The sequence below is a fragment of the Gambusia affinis genome, linkage group LG22 (genome assembly GCF_019740435.1).
Source record: "Gambusia affinis linkage group LG22, SWU_Gaff_1.0, whole genome shotgun sequence".
Classification (NCBI taxonomy): domain Eukaryota; kingdom Metazoa; phylum Chordata; class Actinopteri; order Cyprinodontiformes; family Poeciliidae; genus Gambusia; species Gambusia affinis.
The window spans coordinates 23,391,355-23,413,256 of record NC_057889.1 but is presented as its reverse complement, the minus strand read 5'-3'; the positions used below and the strand labels follow the sequence as shown (position 1 = coordinate 23,413,256).

General features: G+C 39.5%; 1 protein-coding gene across 7 annotated transcripts in view; it reads right to left on the bottom strand.

The window, feature by feature from the left end:
- Positions 1 to 21,902, bottom strand: part of nt5dc1 (5'-nucleotidase domain containing 1) — an 88,910-nt gene that overhangs the window by 8,623 nt on the left and 58,385 nt on the right. For all 7 annotated transcript variants that reach the window (XM_044105944.1, XM_044105947.1, XM_044105946.1 and 4 more), the window contains 3 exons: positions 18,283 to 18,457; positions 6,088 to 6,185; positions 3,043 to 3,164 (listed from right to left, as the gene is read on the bottom strand). In XM_044105944.1, coding sequence (XP_043961879.1) covers positions 3,043 to 3,164; positions 6,088 to 6,185; positions 18,283 to 18,457 — 395 coding nt within the window. The remainder of the gene's footprint in view (positions 1 to 3,042; positions 3,165 to 6,087; positions 6,186 to 18,282; positions 18,458 to 21,902) is intronic.

The following is a 21,902-nucleotide window of genomic DNA, read 5'->3' as shown; positions in this document are numbered from 1 at the left end:
ACCAACTCTTGTCATTAGAACTGGCAGAAAAGCAATGGTGGCAGAAATTATATTTCCAGCATATTTTCCTGGAATTGCCCACAGCTGGTTCGATGAAAAGGCAGCATCTCATTGCAGAGCAGAACCGATTTCAGAGCCAAAAGGTCACTCTAATAAATATTTACAGAGGCCAAGAATTCCAGCACAGAAGCAACACATCATAGAAGGGCCAAAGGAAGTTATTGCTGACTAACACACATGAAGCTTTCATGAAGCACAGAACCATAAAGACATCAAGACAGCTGGTTAGACTTGAACTAACTATTATTTTAAGGGACAGTACTACAGTATGTGTTTTCCAGGCACATAGTGTCGTCTTATACCATAATCAAGTAACTGTTACCTTAAGACATATGTAACCCAGTTAAAATGGTTCAGGTTAACACCTGCTAAAATGCACCATCTGCTGGTAAAAAGTTGTATTGCATTCACCTTAGAAAGAGCGGGGTATTATGGGTAATCCTCAGAGCCATGAGGATGACTGACTCTGCTATGTCATACAAGAATATTATTTATGCATTTTCTAAAATATGTTTATGGTTTCTGTTTTTGCAAATTATTGAAATATGTTTAATTTAGGTCACGCTAGTTCTGCTATTATGTCGTTTCTGTCGTGTTTTAGAAATGTTCCGTTTGTCAGAAAGAATCGCCTCGCCAGAATTGCCTCAAAGCCATGCAGAAGTCTTTCTCCATTGTCTCTCTGGATTCCTCCCTAGCCCGAGTTTTTGCCTCAGCAACTACATGAGCCTCATGCCTCTTAAATGCCGGTACCCGTCAGCTACGTCTGGGGTCCCACAGGCCAAAAGAGCCCGATAGGATTCCTTCTTCAGCCTAACAGAACCCTTCACTGAGGATGTCCACCAACAGGTTTGAGGGTTGCTGCCCTGACAGGCCCCAACAACATTGCGGTCACAGCTTCAATAAGTTCCCTCAACAATGGAGGCAAGGAACACCGTCCACTCCGACTCAATGTCCCTTACCACCCCCAGAACATGTTCAAAGTTCTCCTGGAGGCGGGAGTTAAAGCTCACAACTAATCTCCATATCATGGTGCAGCAAATAGAGCCGTTGCTCTCGCTGTCCCACTCCTTCATCTGATGTTTTTTCTTTTTCATACGTCTTTATTGCTTAAAATAAGTCCATAAATTATTCCCATTGGTTTTACATCATCCACCAATGTTTATCTACTCTAAATTCACATATGGTATGACGGGGTTTTGCAGGATCTTCTGTCTGTATTCGGAATGTTGAGTGAAATCAGTTCATGTGGTTTTTGAAAGTCCTGCCGTGTGGCTGGAACCACACGCAGTGTGATCAAACCTGTCATACCTCAGATTGTTTTCAGGCTTTGAAAATCTGGGCAGAATAGGCTACCTCTCAGATATTAAAATCTGATTGGACGGAACACCGATAATCCATATATACGACGCAGCGCAGACAAAAGAAATGTTATAAAAAAAGAGGATAGAGAATAGAAAGTAAATCAATAACGTTTTACTGAAGAAACATGAATTAGGTTGTAAGTCATAATGCTATTATTAATGTAATTCATAATATTAGTGATTTTGCTAGTGTTCAGGCCTGCAGAGGAGGCCTTACAGGCCCTCATGGCCCAACACTGGAACGCATAGAAAGCAAGTGGACCAGAAACCGCTCCAAAACCAGAAAGCAGACACAGGGCATTCTGAAAAAGTGCAACCAAAACAAACTTAAAACAAACATCTCCAGAGCCAGTGGGAGAAATGGCTCATGGTGTTTTTACAAAGACAAAAGAGAAATCCTCCACCAGTTAAAATCCAACACCACTCCATCTTTGCTCACATTTTCTGAGGAAGGAAGTTGCGCTCAGTTGCTTCTTCAGAAGTTTTTATGTTGTTCCCTTCAGTGGTTCTTGCAGAAGTAATGTTGCTGAAGTACTTGTCCTTAAGTTCTTGGTGCAAACTGACTTTCCCTACTAATGTGGGACATTCCCAAGAAAAATAACTTTGGTAACACTTTATTTGACAGGTTGTGAATAAGACGGGTTATCATGACACCGTCATAAACATAACACCTGTCATGAACATGAATATGTCTTCATGAATATTTATAACTGTTGTCATAAAGTGCCATTCGGTAAATCATGACACTTTTAATATGAAGTTGACGTTATTCAAAATGTCTTCGTTATGACAACTTGTCATTAACCAAGAAATCATGATCTGACATAAATTTGTTCTAAAATTGTAATAGTTTTCACATTTTAATGAGGGTTTTCCATAATATATACCCTTTTAAGGTTTGGCAAAATTACACAACCGTTTGCGTAATAAGTTGCATTTTATAGAAAGGTCAACCCAGTTTACCACAATAATTGGATTGGATGCTTGCAGGGACCAAAAAAAGTATTTTTTCAGCTAAGAAAATTGTTTTGAAACAAAATGTAAATGACGTTCCCAACCGAAGGGACACAATTGAACAACATACAATCCACTGGAAATATCAGTTTGTAGTTGTTGTAGAGACAGACATGTTCAAAAGTCTTTAGGTTGTAGAAAACAATAATTTTACAAAATAAACTCAAAAGAAAATGTATGAAATCTCTTATTTACTTAGATACACAGAAAACTGAGTGGTTACTGATTACTGGGCTCAATTCCCAGCTTTTGGAATTACATAAAATATGACGGAACACAATTTAAACCAGAATATCTGTCAAAATAAATTAAACTTGTAGTTGTCTTGTGTTTCACATTGGAAATAGTATGTTGCGAGATTGAGACTCCACAAGCAATACATTCCCAGTATGCTGGCAAAAATCTGCCCTTTCAACAGTCTGTCCAAGAGCCACGTTTCTCCACTTCAACATCCTTGTGTGAATCTCTCTGAGCTGATTTATCACAGAGTCCTCATCCCTTTTATTCTCTGCCAAAGACTGGAGTTTTGAGTCAACCTCAAAGTGAGCTGTAGATACCTTTCTACTACATGCCTGGCATTTTGCTCCTATAAGAGTCAACAGCTTACCTTGGGTTCTGGTTTTCCTGTCATGGTCTTGAGCAGCTCATGGAGGTGTGGCCAATTGCCCTGGGAGTACCACCCAGGCTTGTCTAGAGATGGAAGCCCCTCTGTTTCTTCCACATCATTCACTGTAGGAGCAAAAACCGGACAAGACAACAGAGTTTAGTTTCATTAAGCAAACTCTTATGCCATTCTGGAATAAAACAACATTTGGTGAGAGTGGCGCTGCTAAAAGACGACATTAGATTTGAGTTGAATGTGACAACAATTTCTGACGCCTCATATTCTATTGCAATATTTGAACAGTGAACTCATGTATTTGTGACACTTTATGTAAACTTAGAAACACCGCCCTGTGCAGGAGGAGCGCCACTAAAAGTATTGAAAATAATATAAAATTGAATATTTGAGGTGAACTGATCATTTTTTTAAACTAATTTTTAAATATGACGTTTCACACAGACATCTCATTTATAATCTTCACCTATTCAGTTTTTTCATAATAAAACAGCAAATTAACCATGCACCACACAATGCATTTAGACTTTTAGTAGAGGGGATGATGCTCAGTTAGTGTAAGAATGGGAAATTGAGGGGACTTCAGTGAATTTGAACTTGTCTTTTAGAATTACGATCTGGCATTTTCATTTGCAACCCTCTGATTTACAGAGAATGGTTCTAAAGACTCCAGACAGTCATGAAACAGAAAGGGATTCAACACAGTACAAGCCAAGTGTACCTAATAATGTCACATCATGCTGTATGGATGTACTGTAAACCACAACACTTTAAAATGTGTTTCAGAAAAGAGAAAAACAGTTATTTATCTCTTGTTGATTCTTTTAACAAAAATGTTATTCTGTTAGGAAGTTGAAGATGTAATGTTTTCAGTAACAAAGTTCATTTATGCAGGTCAAAATGAATTACTCTTGCAGTGCATACAGGCTATACAACCATAAACAAAAGATGTCTGCAACAGAACATCATGAAGTACCCACTTGACGCCATACTTGATAAGTTCATCTATCTATCTATCTATCTATCTATCTATCTATCTATCTATCTATCTATCTATCTATCTATCTATCTATCTATCTATCTATCTATCTATCTATCTATCTATCTATCTATCTATCTATCTATCTATCTATCTATCTATCTATCTATCTATCTATCTATCTATCTATCTATCTATCTATCTATCTATCTATCTATCTATCTATCTACATTCTTTAGACAATTAAGAAAGTACAGTGTTGTGGGTAATTCTCTGAATTTGGTTTTGGGGTCTCAGGTTACTAATAAATATACCACAAAAAATTGTGTTTTTGAACACTGCATCTATTGAAGTACTGTTTGAACCTCCAAGGAAATATGTCTCCTCACCTTATGCGTAAAATCCAAACATTAATACGAATTTCTATGTTACTTAGGTTGCTTTAAATTCAACCCCATAAAGGAACAATTTAATTCCTGTAAAATTCCATAACATAATTAAACTAATTCTTCCAGTTCCTTTGAGATCACCTGTCCATTGATTAAAATAACTCATTTAAATATATTTTATCATATGATATGACGAAAGCAAGAAATTTATATGCGTTTCCAAGACCATTCTTTACATTTTCCCCAAACAACAATAAATATCATTTACATGTGTAACAGTGTTGAAAGGTTGAGCTTGACGATGACGATCTATGGATAAAAATAATCATATATACAGTACAGACCAAACGTTTGGACACACCTTCTCATTGAATTCAATAAGAAAGTGTGTCCAAACTTTTGGTCTGTACTGTAGGTGAGAAACTAAACCAACACTTAAATCTCTTTACAGTGTGAGCAGAAGAAGACTTAAGTGATGTCACTTCCAAGGTGCTGAGAAAATGATTTATAAAAAGGAAGGATTGGTATGCTGTTTAGAGGTTACACAAAACTGGAGGGACATGATTTAAAATGCTATTTTATAAATATGTATATGTTTTTCTCATATTTCTTTTATTTAGGTTAAAGTATATCTAAAAATGTTTATATTAGTAGAAATGACTTGCAGTTACTAGCTATTTTTATTTGTTTTATATTCATTGAAAAATGAACATTGGTCAGTGGGGACATGCTCATTTGGCTGACCTCTATGCTTCAACAACCCATAAAATGTTTCAAAACATAATTTTTAAAATAAATTAGCATGTTACATTTCCAAGACACATGGATATTTCCATTTCTTGATTTTTCTTAAAAAATGTTGCTTGCATTATATGAAAATCTTTGAGAGAAACCTGAGACATAAAATGCACCAAAGTCAGAGAATGACCCTTTTACTAGACAATTTATCTTTTACAGTGCCAGTAATGCTGAAAATAATAATGATAAAGATTTTGTAGTATGCTGGTACAGTGATGTATTGATGTTAGTCCACACCCATGCCACTAGAGGCAGTAGCAACTAAGGAACATATTTAGAAGTACACAGAAAGCTACAAAAATGGGCTCTTTGCACGTCATCTTCCGCGTTTGTGGAAAAGCGGCTCTGTTGTTTCGGATCTATTGAAAATGTCATTTTACACTCTGTGCTTATCCAAGGTAACAATTAATGATGTACATAAATCTGAAGCCCCAACAAGTAATCTGAAGAAAGGTTTTAAGATGTTCGCCTCGTTTTTCATTCACAGATACAAAGGTGAGTTTTACTTTAAACTTTATGACTAACATTAACTTTAGATTATGCTAGTAGGCAATATTCTCTGACATTTTTCTTGTAAAAATGTGCTATTTAAGTAAATAAACATTTTTCATCCATTCTAACGGTCAATGTTTTTACCTTACTTTGTATTTATTTTCAAGTACATTATGTGACTTTATTGTCGTCAGTGTCAGAGACCAAGTAAGGGGGACTTTACAGTTCAGGCTTTTTGCTTCTGAAGCATGAGGAAGCACAACAACCCCATAGCTCAGCAGAAGGGCAGCTCTGGTGTCGGAGTTGTAGTTCAGAGTGAACTGACTGCTAATGTTACTGGAGTGCAGGTAAACAGATGAATGTATTGCTACTCACTAAGGGTCCTAAAGGGCCTCTGATGGGGTATCAAGGAAAAGAACCCAGGCTTCAGGGCGTTTGTGATGATGACGTCAAACAGCTGCTCAAAGTCCTTCCTGTGACATCAAGACAAAAAACGTTTTGCTGAAATACACTGAGTAGAGGAGCAGCACAAAACCAAACAGTCTCACTTGCCTTTGTTCCTTAAGAAAAGCATGCAAAACTAGACAGTGTTGTCAAGGCACCATTGAAACAAAGTATTGAAGCAGAGCAGATTTCTTAATGTGAATTATGAAAAAAAAAATTATTTCCACATGAGAAGCCCATGAATGGAGGCATTTCCTAAAGCTTTTTGTGAGTAAGGAGGTATCTAGACCTTCAACCTGAGACATATACCTTTGAAGGGTTAGGAGCTCTGGTTGCCTATATAGAACATACTTGATCCCTAAGGGGAGTTTGCTTATTAGTTGACAAGATAATAAGCAAACATAACTCCATCCAAGGTGTTAAATATTATACAAATATAAATATAAACATAAAAGAGTTTATATAATATACATACGTAAGACTGTAAGTAATTCAATATGACTGAATATAAATAAATAAGGATGCACATGCAAGTGTTAAAATATAACATATAAATAAGTGCAGGAAAAATTAGATTTAAGTTACTCAGACTCGGACATTGTCTGCCCAAGTCTGAGTAGACGAGGCTCAGACTGTAGCCATTATTTCTGCCTGTAATGGCTACAGGCATTACACATCAGGAAGTCAAAGTTGCCTCAGTGTTCCTAACAGTCCAGTTTATTGTCAATGTGGAGTCCCAGACATTTATAGTTCTCCACAATGTCCACACTGACTCCGTGGATGACAACAGCGGTTACCGGCATGGATATCATTACTAAAAATTAAAATAAACCAATCAGCTCCACTGAGGGAGCCCTAATCAGCTGCTTAGTTTGCTTATGCCTTAGGCCGGCCCTGAGAACAAAGGTAGGCAATTTCAAGCCTTGTGGAAAGACGTGTCCAGTCACTAACACACAGGAACCCAGCAGTGGAGTTAGACCCCTCTGTAGACTGGAGGTGGTTATTTCTCCAGTTCATTTAAATTTAGTGAAATTTTAAAGGATTATGCAATTTTTTGATATGTAAAGATAATAAATAAATGCTACTTTTGGCAGACTGTTTACACTAATAGTGGAATAAATATTACTAAAAAATATTTTGTCTTTTTGCACTAAAAACAATTTCTATAAAATCAAAGTTTCTTTGAAGCCAGAAAATGTTTTTATACCCTTTTGTGCAAGTTTGATGTATTTTTCTTTTAAAAACCTGAAAAATAGAAATACAATTATTTTGTAGTTGAAAGAAATTTTAATAAATTTCCTACTGTTGATTTTGTAGAAAAAAGTTATTTTGTTTCACACAGTGAAGTACCTTATGAATATTTTACATATGTACAACAAACACATCTGCAAATAAACAAAATTTTTGCAAATAATTGGGAGTTGTGTTGGGTCTATTTTAGTTCCTAACCTGCAAGGAATCAACCAAAAACACAAATAGCTTTTCTGCAGAAGAGTGAAGTTTGAGGCAGACGTGGAGAACCGCCATCAAACACTGTCTGTGGTCAACTCCACCGGCTCTCAGTCCCCAACTGCCTTTTATTATGATTACAAGGAAAGAGGTTGGGCTTTTTTACAAAGTCACACAAAGAATGGATCTTTACTACAGGATGTTCTGGAACCTTCTGTGGACATGCCCTTACAAGGGCACGAGGCTGACCGTTACAAATCAGTTTCATCAGGAAGCTGATAACAAAAGCAATTAATGACCACAGCAGCTGGAGACACAGGAATGTGTAAATGTTTCTAGCCTCCAGGCAAACATCCTAAAAACAGTTAATGATGTACCACAAGAGAAAAGAGCCAAGTAAACAACAAACAAAATAATAATATGAAAATATAACCTTTCAAATAAACTCATAAGTAGGCCTGTCACAATAACAAATTTTGCTGAGCGATCAATTGTCTCAAAAATTATTGCGATAAACAATAATATTGTTTGAAGACCTTTGTACACTGATTTCATGGAAATGACATAATAATTCATGTGATTTCCTGTCAAAGATAGATACACTTTATTTTCAAAAGAACATTTAACACTGGAACTGATAAAATAAACAAAACAACCAAAACCAAAAATAAAATGGATTCTCAGTCTCCATTAACAAAAATGTACTTGAATAAAAACACCAAAGTGTAAATAAATACTGGATTCAACCAAAAGAGTTCAGATTATGAAGTCTGTAAACCATATTGCCCTTCAGTAATCATTAGATTTAAATAGAGAAGATGGAACATCGACTACCTGATGCAATAGTTCACACTACACGTTAGTTCACTCCTACATTTTCCCCTTACAACAATCTTAGAACTTCTGCCGATCTAAGATTGTCTTGTGATTTTATAACCGATCATCCTGTAGTGTGTGGTGTGTTATGGTACATTGTTGTGGCCGCTCCGATCTAAATCAGGGGTTTTCCCCACTGGGATCGTTAACGCAGCCTGTTGAATGTGACAGGTAGCCAATCAGAAAGCCGGATTCTCCTCCTGCTTTCTGAGGGGAAATTACAGAGGGGAATCCCAAACAGCTGACACAGCGCAACCCGAAGTCCAGCGGACATTGGAGATGATATGTGGAAACAACATTAATGTTTATAAAACATTTTGTTCAAAGAATACAGAAATGATGAGTGGAGGAGTTGGAGCTAAATTGCTACACAGTTGATGAACCCGGTAACTTTTCAGCTGTTCTTCGTTAACGTGACATAAATAGGTTCTAATGATTTTCATTCAGTCAGGACGTTACACTGACACCAGAGACACATGCACTGCAGGTAGATTGTAGTAAAGCATTGATTAATGCCTGGTTTTAAAATTAGTTCACTGGACTTGTAGCCATTATTTTGTGCCCATTGTTGGACACCACATGGCACGATGGAACCCGATGGAACCGTTCTACCTAGGATTTCTGTCAGCTAATGTGTGATCTCTCAGGATTTGAAAGTTGTCCGACAATCGGCAGACAGCTCTAAGATGGTGTAGTGTGAACTGAACATTACACTGAGGAAATGAGGAAGGGAGGGTCAGTGGAGAGCATCAGAGTTGAGCCTTTTTTCATTTAGGGTCATCAAGAAAAAGAGAAAAAGGCTGGACGAGACGATAAAGGCGATAATTAAAATGACGTCAATAGTTTTAATTTATCTTACGATTAATTGATTTATCGTTTATCGTGACAGGCCTACTCATAAGTAAATAAACTTAGATAATTTTTCCAACAAGTTCTGTTCCATAGAAAAATTCACCAATACTGTACTGTGAAAAGGCAACATAAATATTCTAGGGTGACCATATTTTCATTTGGGAAAACCAGGACACCTTGGAGGGGGAGCGGCGGGGGGATCTCAGTTCCCATTGTTGAGGAAATATAACTATTTTGAGTGTTTAATATAGTTAATCTCACAGCCATGTGCATTTAGGTAGATTGAACATTCTTATCTGGACAAAAACTAAACAGATGTAAGCTAGGAGACAGCCAGGAGGCAAGAGATAAACATTCTCTTGGAGGAGTTTAACCAAAACACTATTCTCTTGAAAGGCTTTAAATTAGGTGGGCCATAAACCATATCTCCCCGGCTCAGAGGTCGAAGGTCGGGGGTTTCTCAGAGAGGAGAGCTGCGTCTGGAGTTGGTTACAGCCTGGTACTAACGTCTAATTTTAATACATCTTTAAGTACTAATCGCATGTTTTTGATTAAGGTATATTACCCAAGTTAGAAGTATTAATCTAGTAGATGATGAATGTATTTGAAAATGTATTATCAGTGACAATTTCGGAATCAAGGGAAAATTGTTTGAATTAGAAAAGGAATTCTACCTCATTTTGTTCTGTGAGAGGACAAAGATTTAAGTTTTTGGAGATGCTGAAATCAGAAAAGCAGAAAACTAAGTTTGATGAAAATAACTTATAATTTTAACAAGTAGTAAACGACTTTTGATTTCTGCCTTAACTGAGGGGAAGGTCTAAGTCTTTCCAAGGTAGCTTTTGGTTGGTCAAAACAGGGAACGCCCTATTTGCATATATTAACAAAAAGAAACGCCTTCATTAGAAAAGTGAATGCTCAAGAATACGAATTCAGATAGTTGGTTGATTCTGCTTTTTTCCTGACGGCTCTCTCCAAAGACGCGTCTTTGTCCTTCTTTCTGTCTTTGTTCTCTTCTTTTAATTCTCTGACTCAGGTAAAGAATGTACTTCTCTGTAATCTGCAGTTTCCTTGTTAATTCATATGGTGTTTTCCTATTGGATTAAACTCTGTAACACTGTGACGTCAGCACGCCTCGTTGTTTCCTTCCAGCCGTGAAGTCATCCGCTCAGGGACCCGGGAAGGAAGAAAAGAGAGCCAAACTTTTCCATACTAAGCTAACTTAAAATATCTTTTTCTTCCAACAATATGCATAAAGATGTCTGTGGCATGCACTCACTTAACATAGGCCTACGTAATCCTACCATAACATGATATTTACAGTTGGTTTTCAGATCCCTTCCACCTCCATTGGACACCGAGACATATGTGCCTGCTTTGCACACTGTGCACAAGGCCTCCCATTTGTCTCGACCCGGTCTGAAAGCGGGGAAACTCTTTTTGTAAATCGTCGGTAAACATACATTTGCGCTTTGGCATGTTGTTGGCATACTGACAGCCACGTTATCTATCTTCTGATTAAGAACAGGGCTGCCTGCACTGATGCGGGATTACGTCACACGCAGCGCCGTGCGCAGTGCCCTAGTGCCTGTAAATTTAATGGTCCAATGATGGTAATTTAAAAAAACAGGAAATTTCCTCACTTTCTAAAAAAAACTAGGACGCCCGGGACAGGACGTGAAATACGGACGTTTGGTCACCCTAAAATATTCAGCATGTAATTGAACATCCAGATGTGTTTCTCATGATTTTTATGACTTCAAAATCTCAGTATTATGTGATTTCCTTTTTTTTAGTTTTATTAAAACAAATCACTGCAATGGACTGGTGACCTGTCCGGGGTGACCCTATCTCTCGCCCACTGACAGCTGGAGACAGGCACCAGCACACCTGGCGACCCCACTAGGGATAAGCATGGATGGATGGATACCCATGATCTTTTTTTGTTATCCAGTAACACAAAGATTCAAGTCCCCTGTTGCAGGAGGTTCGGTGCAGTGGTAACAGTGACACCAGACTTTACCACAGACACTGGACCTCCATGGGTCTGGTCAGATCGGTGATGTCAGTATATGTGACGGCCCTGCTGTGCGGTCCGGTATGAATGTGTGCTGCATTGCTGTCAATTAACTATCACTTAAGGTCCTCTAAGTGGGAGGTGCTTCCATCATCCGGCCACCTGGGTGCTATTGTGGCCAAATTTGATGCATCTTACACAGTGGACAACTGAAAGTATGACAGCAGAGCGCAGGAACGAAAGAAAAAGAAAAGCGCGACAGAGAGGTGATGAAGAAAATATCAAAACTAGTAAAAAGTCATGGAATTTCATGTCAGGTCATGGAAAGTCATGGAATTTGCAAATAAGGGCAAAAAATGCTGTTTTTTCTGTAGTTCTCGGTCTCGGACATTGGGGATTTTATTTCAAGACCAGTCAAGAGCACAACTGTGGAATTGCAAACATATAGTCCAACTCACATGCAGCACTTCAAGACATGAGCAGTGTTTGTCTCAGAGAGGGAGAAGATGTCAGTCTAATTATCGGTAATAAGCGATAAGCATCACAATGTAATTTCTCACGATGGCGAACAACAGAAAATGCAGCAGAAAAAGAAGAGCGGGACAGAGAGGTGATGAAGAAAATATCGAAGCTAACAGGGCTTTTTAAATAGACATGGAAGAGAACCATAATTCTTCTCTGCTTCTCAAAACGTTAGTCTTGCTAACAGTGGTTCTATGGTACCACCAGACCCTGGAGCTGTGTTTGATCTGAGTTTGCTTTTACCGGGCAAAGCAAGAAACAGGAAGCCGTCAAAATATGGATGTTAATTTTAAAGCTTCAGAAGAGGTTTACAAAACATCAGAAACGACTCTTCACCAGATTATGCTTTGAAAGCCAGCTCGCAAATGTTGAGTACATTCAAACACCGGCTGATTTGTCCTCCATCCACCATGGTGGTGTTTTGCCTTGCATGTCGTATTTCTAACAATGCTAAGTCAGTGATGCTATGAAACAGGACGCCTGACTGGAAACACGCAGCAGAACGATTGAAAGCGCAAGAACACAGCAAAAGTCATGGAAAAGTACTGCGACTGCTCTGCTTGCGCACTTTCAACACGAACTTAAGAAAGTGCGACAATCTTTATGGTCCGTTCACACCAAATGTGTTTTGAGCATCAGGCACGTCTGATTTACATTCAAAGTCTATCTGGAGATGCATCGAGGGCCTTTGTGGCTTGATTTGAACCGTTTGGAGCGTTTGACATGTTGAGTGCGTCCAGTGCGTCCAACACTCCACAAAGACTTTGAAATGCTCCTGACGCTCAAAACGCATTTGGTGGGAACGCACCATTAGTCTCCAGCTGGCAGAGGCGGGAGGAACTGTCATATAGGCAATGGTCTAAAGTGTACAAAATGGCTCAAGTGCATAATATGATGTGAAGAAAGTTTACTTAGGGTTAGGATAAGTGTTAGGTATAAATGCCAGACAAGAGTAAATATAAATGTGAGTGTATGTGTTTTCGGTTGTAGAGGGAGTATCCTGTTTTACCTCCACTTGGTAGAACTGGATACCAACTCTACTTGGTATCCAGTTGGTAAAACTGGACAAAAATGAAACTTATCCAGTTTTGAAGCACAAGTTATTTGCATACAAATATATTTGTATATGACAAATCAAAAATCCATCCATCCATCCATCTTCTTCTGCTTATCCGGGGTCGGGTCACGGGGGTAGCAGCTTCAGAAGGGGGCCCAGACTTCCCTCTCCCCAGCCACTTCCACCAGCTCCTCTGGAGAAATCCCAAGGCGTTCCCAGGCCAGCTGAGAGACATAGTCCCTCCAGCGTGTCATGAGTCTTCCCCAGGGCCTCCTCCGGGTGGGACGTGCCCGGAACACCTCACCAGGAAGCATCCTGACCAGATGCCCGAGCCACCTCAACTGGCTCCTCTCGACGTGAAGGAGCAGCAGCTCTACACTGAGTGATGACTGAACTTCTCACCATATCTCTAAGGGAGAGCCCAGACACCCTGCAGAGAAAACCCATTTCGGCCATTTGTATCCGTGATCTCGTTCTTTCGGTCGTGACCCAAAGCTCATGACCATAGATGAGGGTGGGAACGTAGATCGACCAGTAAATCAAGAGCTTCGCTTTTTGGCTCAGCTCTCTCTTCACCACGACGGACCGGTACAGCGCCCGCTTGACGGCAGACGCTGCGCCAATCCACCTGTCGATCTCCCGCTCCCTTCTTCCCCCATTCGTGAACAAGATCCCGAGATACTTGAACTCCTCCACTTGGGGCAGGACACCCCCCCTGACCCGGAGAAGGCACTCTACCCTTTAGGGTTAGGGTTAGGGTGGCCTCTGAACGGACCATGGCCTCTGATTTGGAGGCCCTGATCGCCATCCCAGCCGCTTCACACTCGGCTGCGAACCACTCCAGCGAGAGCTGCAGATCACGTCCCGATGAAGCCAAAAGGACCACATCATCTGCAAAAAGCAGAGATGCAATCCTAAGGCCACCAAAATGGATCCCCTCAACACCTTGGCTGCGCCTAGAAATTCTGTCCATAAAAGTAATGAACAGAATCAGTGACAAAGGGCAGCCCTGGCAGAGTCCAACCCTCATTGGAAACGAGCCCGACTTACTGTCGGCAATGCGGACCAGACTCTGACACCGGTCATACAGGGACCTGACAGCCCATATCAAGGAGCCCGGTACCCCATACTCCCGGAGAACCCCCCACAGGGCTCCCCAAGGGACATGGTCGAACGCCTTCTCCAAGTCCACAAAACACATGTAGACTGGTTGGGCGAACTCTCATGCACCCTCCAGGACCCTGCTGAGGGTGTAGAGCTGGTCCAGTGTTCCACGACCACGACAAATCAAAAATATCAAGATTATTTTATTGTTCTTTATCAGCAGCTAGAATACGTCAGTGGAATAGTGGTTGATTTTAACCGTGACTATTTGAATGACTCATCCCTTTTATTTTCTTGAGTGTGAAAAAATATCAGTGTGTTGCTGTCTTTCCACCGACACACCAGAAACTAACAGAGCTCCTCCACAGCTACATCTACCCCCTCCTGTAAAATAACAGGAGGATGTAGATCAGGGGTCCCCAAAGTGGTCCTGGAGGGCCGGCATCCTGCATGTTTTAGTTCTCTCTCTGGTGGCACCAACAACATTTTCAGCATGTCAGTGTTCTTCTTAGGCCTTCTAACGAGCCATCATTTGATCCAGGTGTGTTAAACCAGGGAGAGAACTACAACATGCAGGAGGCCGGCTCTTGGGGACCGACTTTGGGGACCCCTGATGTAGATACTCAACCGCTTCCACTCAAAGTGCATCATGATATGGTAAGTTCATTCCAGATTTTGCGACTGTTATTGAGCCACTACGTGCAGTGCTCAGAGACTCCACAGATTTAAGCTTCAAGTGCACAACAGAAGCACAGTCTAGTTTTACTTCACTTAAAGAACTGAAAGTCAACAGTCCTGCCTTAGCTCTGTATGACCCTGAGTTAGCAATCTTTGTTACTACTGATGCTTCAGATTATGGACTGGGTGCGGTGTAAACACAACTGCATTCAGATGAAAGTGAGAGAGTTGTCGCTTTTGCATCCAGAACTCTTTCTTCTACAAAGCGCAAGTACTCCATGGTCGAGTGTGAAGCTCTTGCCTGTGTTTGGGCTGTGGAAAGGTGGAGAATCTACTTCTGGGGTTGTTGCATTGTTCTTCGTACAGATCACCAAGCACTTACGACTTTATTCACCTCTAAAGGTTCTGGCTGTGCTGGACTAAGGATTGTCAGATGGTCCGCTCGACTGCTCTGCTTTACGTATGACGTCACTTACCGCCCAGGACACCAAAACGTCACTGCTGACTGCCTGTCCAGACTACCAGTAACTGGTGAAAACGAGGCAACAGAGGAACCTGACATGATTGCAGCTGTTTTTAAAGAGTCACTGTATGCCATTTCTCTTCCAGAGTTCACGTCTGCTAGTGAAACCTGCCCAGAACTGTCCATACTGCGCAACCAGATTGAAAAAAGTTGGCCTAAATGCAAACAAGGTCTTCCAGAGAACCTTGTTCCATACTTTCAGATAGGACATGAGTCGTCAGTTCATGGCTCACTGATATTGAGATTGACAAATCGACTAGTTGTTCCTGCTTCACTGCGTTCCAGAGTTGTTGATTTAGCACATGAAGAACATCAAGGCATTGTCCGTACCAAGCAGAGACTGCATGAACTTTTCTGGTGGCCACAACTGACCAAATTTGTACATTCTGTCATTGATTCTTGTGTTAACTGCCAGTACAGTGATAAGGTAGCCATAACTGCTCCTGCTCCACTTACTCCAGTTGAATTCTCTAGTAAACAATGGAAAAAAGTTGCTATAGACATTACAAGTCCATTTGAAAATGCTACATGGGACTGCCGTTATGATATTGTACTTACAGATTACTAAAGCAAATGGCCTGCGGTTGCATTCACTACAGATGTCGTCATTCGCTTTTTAGCCACTGTGTTCAGTAGGGAAGGTAATCCGATGTACCTTGTCTCAGATAACGGTTGTCAGTTTACTTCTCATGCATTAAGTAATTTTCTGAGAGAGAGATACAGCACTTAAGGTCCAGTGTATACTATCCAAAAGCAAATGGTGCTGTGGAAAGATTCAACAGAGTACTTAAGGACTGCATGCAGACATCTGAAAGAAGTCACAGTTCATGGAAAGAAGCTGTAACAGAATTCCTGCACAACTACCGACCTACTCCTCATGCAACCACTGGAGTAATCCCATCTGAACTACTGAGAAACAGAAAGATGCACACAAAGCTAAACATACTCCCAGTAGAACTAAAAAGCAAAACACATGCCCAAATACAAAAGAGGGTGAAACAAAAGCAAAATAAAATGAAGGAATACATAGACAAGAAAATGAGAGCTAAAGTACCAACAGTCAAAGTGGGTGACACTGTTTGTTTGAAATTTGAAATGAAATTTATTCGAACATGATACAAATATAAAAATAAAATAGTGCACAGTAACAAGAAGTGCATAAGAAAGAAGAGAAAATACAGATTTTTTGTTTCAGTTAACATATCATGCTCAAAATGGGGTAGGAAGAAGTGAGAACTTATAAACTCTTACCCCTAAACACTTGAGACTTTAGAGTCCTACTGTCATTAAAAAAAATCAAAATCAAAGTGGCAGTCAGAAGTAACAGTTACTAATATTTACCTATACATTTTCCCATTTTATGCTGGTTTATCTTTCTAAACCCTTACACCAAGTTGTTATCTTCAATACACACCTTATTGCTTTCTGTCCCCATGTGTGTATCTATTGAAAATTACCTCTTTGTACTTTCTTTTGAATTGTGTTAAACTATTGCTTTGTTTTAAATCTTCATGTAACTTATTCCATAACTTTACACCTTTAATTGAAATACAGAAGCTTTTTCTTGTTGTTCTAAAATTGCGGATCTTGAAGTTTGAGTGACCCCTTAAATTATACCCCCCTTCTCTTTCAGAAAACGTGCTCTGCATGTGCTCAGGTAACAACTTTTTAGATACCTTGAACATAAATTGAGCCATTTTAAATTCTACAAGCTCGTCAAATTTGAGAATTCTGGATATTATGAAGAGCGGGTTTGTATGCTCATAATAACCGACATTATGGATGATTCTAATGGCTCGTTTCTGTAGGACGGTTACCGGATGTAAAGAGCTCTTGTAATTAACTCCCCACACTTCACAGCAATATGATAGATATGGTAAAATCAGAGAGTTATATAGAATATAAAGTGATTTAGCATTCAATACATGTCTAGCTCTAGCCAATATGGATATACTTCTACTGAGTTTACTCTGTAAATGTTGAATATGAGGTTTTCAACTGATTTTGTCATCTATTATTAAACCAAGGAACTTATTAGCAAAAACCCTTTCTAGAGTTACATCCTCTATTTGAACTTGGATTTCAGTATTTTTATAACAGTTCCCAAAGACCATGAATTTCGTCTTGTCCAAATTTAGGGATAATTTGTTATGGTCAAACCATATCTTTAACTTACTAATCTCTGAAGTGACTGTTGAGAGAAGATGCTCTAAATTGTCTCCTGAGGCTAGAATGCGTTCGCAGACCTGAGCACGTTTCCAAAGGATCTTCAAGATTTACAAAACCACGGACTGTCATGATGAAAGTTGGACAAAGCACTTTATTACTATGCGACGGACACAAGTGGAATGCTTCAAAACTTGCAAACTTTCCAAAACAAACCTTAGCTAGTTCAGAACAAAATAGTGATACTGTGTTTGATACCGTTGAACTGCCAGGAAACACTAATAAATCTGCTGCTGCACTTAGAAGAAGTCAGAGATCTAGAAATCCACCAAGATGGTTGACAGGCTTTGTAAGATAAAGTGGAAATTTATGTAAATCACTATTGTTCAGACTGATATTAGTGTTCTATAAGACAAGTAAAGATATACTACTGTTCTACTAAAGTAAAATACAGTAAAAATAAAGAGGTTTAAATGTTCATACTATAATGCTTATGGTTAACAGTGAAGCTGGTCATTTTATTCGAATGCCGACATTCATTTAATGTACTGTTGCTGTCTTAGCTAATATGGTTCGTAAAATTTTCTGATTACTGTTGGTTTATTGAAATGGTAATTTTACAAACTTAGCTTTCTGCTGTGAGTTATACAGCGCAAATGTTACATGCAAGTAATTGCTTCAAGAAAAGGGAAAATGTTATGTCCTGTTATTGCATGAAAAGGACAGAAGAGGGAGCTTTGAATATGTATGCGACAAAATACGCTGTATGTAGAGAAGAAGGGGAGAACATGGGAGAGGAAAGAAAGAACTGAAGCTGAACTACGTCTCATGGTGCTTATTTCCTACCATTTCAATATAGCAACAACACAACAAGTGTCTTACCCTAGGATGAATTCACAGATGAGCTTGCAGTAGTCACTGTGGGAGCTGGTGATGAGGATGAGGATCTTCCCAGCAGTCTTCATACTGCGCAGCCAGGTCTTCACAGAGTCTGAGCAGGGCTGCAAGTAACGGGCTGGATCCCTCTTTATACTGGGGAAGTAAGTCCCTGCATCCTCTGTATAGAGACACATTTAGTAAGACGACTGAGTGACCGAGTAAGCAAGGCACATTTAGATAAAAGTTTAATTTAATTCTAGTTAACCAACTGAGATTGGTCATGACTGCTTCACGCTCTGAGGAGAGGCCCAGCACGCAAGTCAGGACATGAGTTTCAGTTTCTGCATATCTACAGTAAGCTCACGTGCACACCGAGAATTTAATAGAAGATATTAGCTAGAATTAAAAATGCACCAATAAATTGGCTCAGATTCCCTGAATCAGGACTTACAGAACACAAGACCAATCTCATCCATCAATCTTATCCACCTCCTCAAAGTCTGAAAATCAGCAACTGTCCTCATCTGCTCTTACTGTAGAGCAAATGACACACCTGCCCGCAAGGTCATGTCTGCATGTGCATGGTTTCAGATAGTCATCCCACGATTACCCTCTTTACAATTTTCTTGCCATATTTCATAACTTTTCAAACAAAATCAGTATCTGAGAAAATCAGAATCAGCTGATCAAGGTAAGAAATGCTGAAACGCACACAGCAAGGGCTCTGCTCATGCTCCGAGTGCAGTGGAATGGGCTGTGAGTGAGTGGCTGCAATGTTCTGTTTTTCAGGAAACTGTGTGTGTGTTTACTAACACACATCTATGTAGCCTATTTTGGACTTTGTTTGGATATTTTTGTATTCATATTTTTATTGAGATTTTTACATATAGAACAAAGGTGCTTTCATAACCCAGGGTGCAAAAATGTTGAGTATAAACAAAATTGCATTCATCATTAACTTCCAGGTGCATATTTTAAGGAACAAATAACACATGCAGAACATCTGCAAAAGTAAAACATAAACAAAGAAAATCTATATTGAAAAAACATACATATGCATATATACACAGCAGATAAACAAAAGCATATTATATACCGTAATTTCCGGACTATAAGCCGAGACTTTTGTCTCAGGCTTTCGTCCCTGCGGCTTATACAACGATGCGGCTTATTTATGAATTTTTTTCTAATGGCCGGTAGGGGCGCTGGAACAGAAAAGGTAAGAGTGAGACAGCTGGAATATATCTGTAGAGGAAGACTAATGTAACATCGTGCTTTGTGCATGAATAAAATGAGCTTGAACAGACCCTCATCATGGAGAATGCAAGAAGAAATGCATATGATGCAGCTTTCAAGTTAAAAGCAATCGTGTTGGCCGATAAAGAAGGAAACAGACACTGAGGAAGAAGACTTCCATGGTTTCAGTGCACAGGAGGAGGAGGATGACGGCTCTCCGTGACTTTTAACCGTATGTTATTAAAACCAGCCCTGTTAGTGTTGTTTTGTTATATTGCTGCTGTTCATTAAGAAAAGCTATGGCATATTATTAAAACTTTAAAAACACTTTCTGTGCACCGTCTTTCTTTGTAAATATCTCATGTTTCACTGTAGGCACATGCGGCTTATACACCGGTGTGGCTTATGTATGTACAAAATGTGTTTCCTTTTAAAAATGTAAGGGGTGCGGCTTATAATCAGGTGCGCTCTATAGTCTGGAAATTACGGTATATATATATATATATATATATATATATATATATGTATGTATGTGTGTGTGTGTAAAAGCAGATAAAAAATATAGAGGATCAGTCAATGATGAATAACTGCAGAGGGTCAGTCACAACAACCTGAGGCGAGGATGCAGGGGAATATCCCTTCCCGTGTATTGTTGAATTGCTTGTTATTTTGGTGTTTTGAAGGAATATTAAGCTGCTGTAGTAGAGTCATTGTAAGATCGCGAAGACAGATAAAAAGTTAACAAAAAAGTTCACATGTTTCTTGTAGAAAAAGTGATTGGCAGGAGCTTCCTCTTGCACGTCTTAACCCCATCAGTCACAAAACTGGAAGAGCACCTTCTTTAGTATATTTCATAATCTTCTGCAGACCAATGGGCTTATGAGGCCAAGCCTAGTGTGGTGTAGCCCTTTTTGTAGGGTTAAGGTTTAGAAGTGTGATGTGACGGAAGGTTTAAATAGGGTTAGGGTAAGTGTTTGGGATAAATGCCTAACAAGAGTAGAATTACAAATGTGTGCGTGCGTGTGTGTGTGTGTGTGTGTGGTGGAGATTCATACAGTTATAAATGGGTCTTTGTGCTCAGAATGTGGACGCAGTTGTTGGCTTGATTCTAACCAGTTGCTTTAGTCCAGATCTGGGTCCATAGCACCCGAAACAAAATGCTTTTGGAGACCTGGTTGTAATTTGGAAAAGTCAGGGTAAAGAGAATTGGTCCAGATTCCCCGAATCAGGATTGACAGAACACAAAACCAATCTCATCCATCGATCTTATCCACCTACTCAAAGTCTGGAAATGGGCAGTATGAAATTGATCATAATACTTTTGTTAAAAAAGTGACAACAAAATATTTTCAACCTTTTTCAGTGTTTTTAGGCACAGGCATGGCTCTGATGACCAGTGCTTAATGCCTCATAAGTCATATTCCTCCTCAACCATCTGAAAACAGACTGCTTCAGAATCGTAGTGATTAAAAAAAAGTGTGGCTCTTACCACTAAACTGCAAACAGTAACTGCATTTAATGATATTTTTGAATGTATTGATTTGTACTGGTGCTTTCATGGAACAGTCAAGGAAGAAGTAAAAAACAACTGCAATAATACAGTTAGTTTTCAGGGATCATGAATTGAAGTTTATCATCGTCATGCTAAATTTATTGTGATCAGAAACTTTTCACAAAATTGATAGATGATGCAAGAAAGTCCCATTGTGTCATGTTCCGTGTTTTTCTGTGTGTTTATTCTGATTTTCCTGTGTGTCCAGTCTCCATGTTGTCCTGTCTCCCCTTGATTGCTTCCCAGGTGTGTCTCGTTCCCTGATTACCTCCTGTGTATTTAGTGTCACCTGTGTGTCTGTGTCTTCGTCGGGTCCTCGTTGTTTGTCACGTCACTCAGTCTGCCTGTTTTGTTTACCACGCTGTTTATTCTGTTGCTACCGGTGTGAGCCCTGGCTTCCGCTCAGCCGTGCCGCCAGAATTTTGTGGATTTATCTCCGTCATTAAATATCATTTTTCAACACACCCTGGGTTCCCGTTTGCTGCCTCACCACCTCACAACCACGCATTATGACACATTGTTTAGTCAGGTTGTGAGGGATTTATACAGACCAGCCAGAGAGACACTGAATGGTTTCAAGAATATTCTTACAAGAAATTACAAAAACGTAGAAAAAGAAATGGTGAATTGGGTCCAAAACAGCAATAAAAATAACAGACTATAACTTAGGTAGTAACTCAAAGAACTCAAACACAGACTGACCTAACAAACAAGACATGAGGGAAACCTAGATCATGTGTCAGCAACCCGTGTGCTGATACACAAAGGTAATTAAACACCCAAAACTTAATTAGCAAATCAAGTAATTAAACAAATACTAGCAGAACCAAACTGC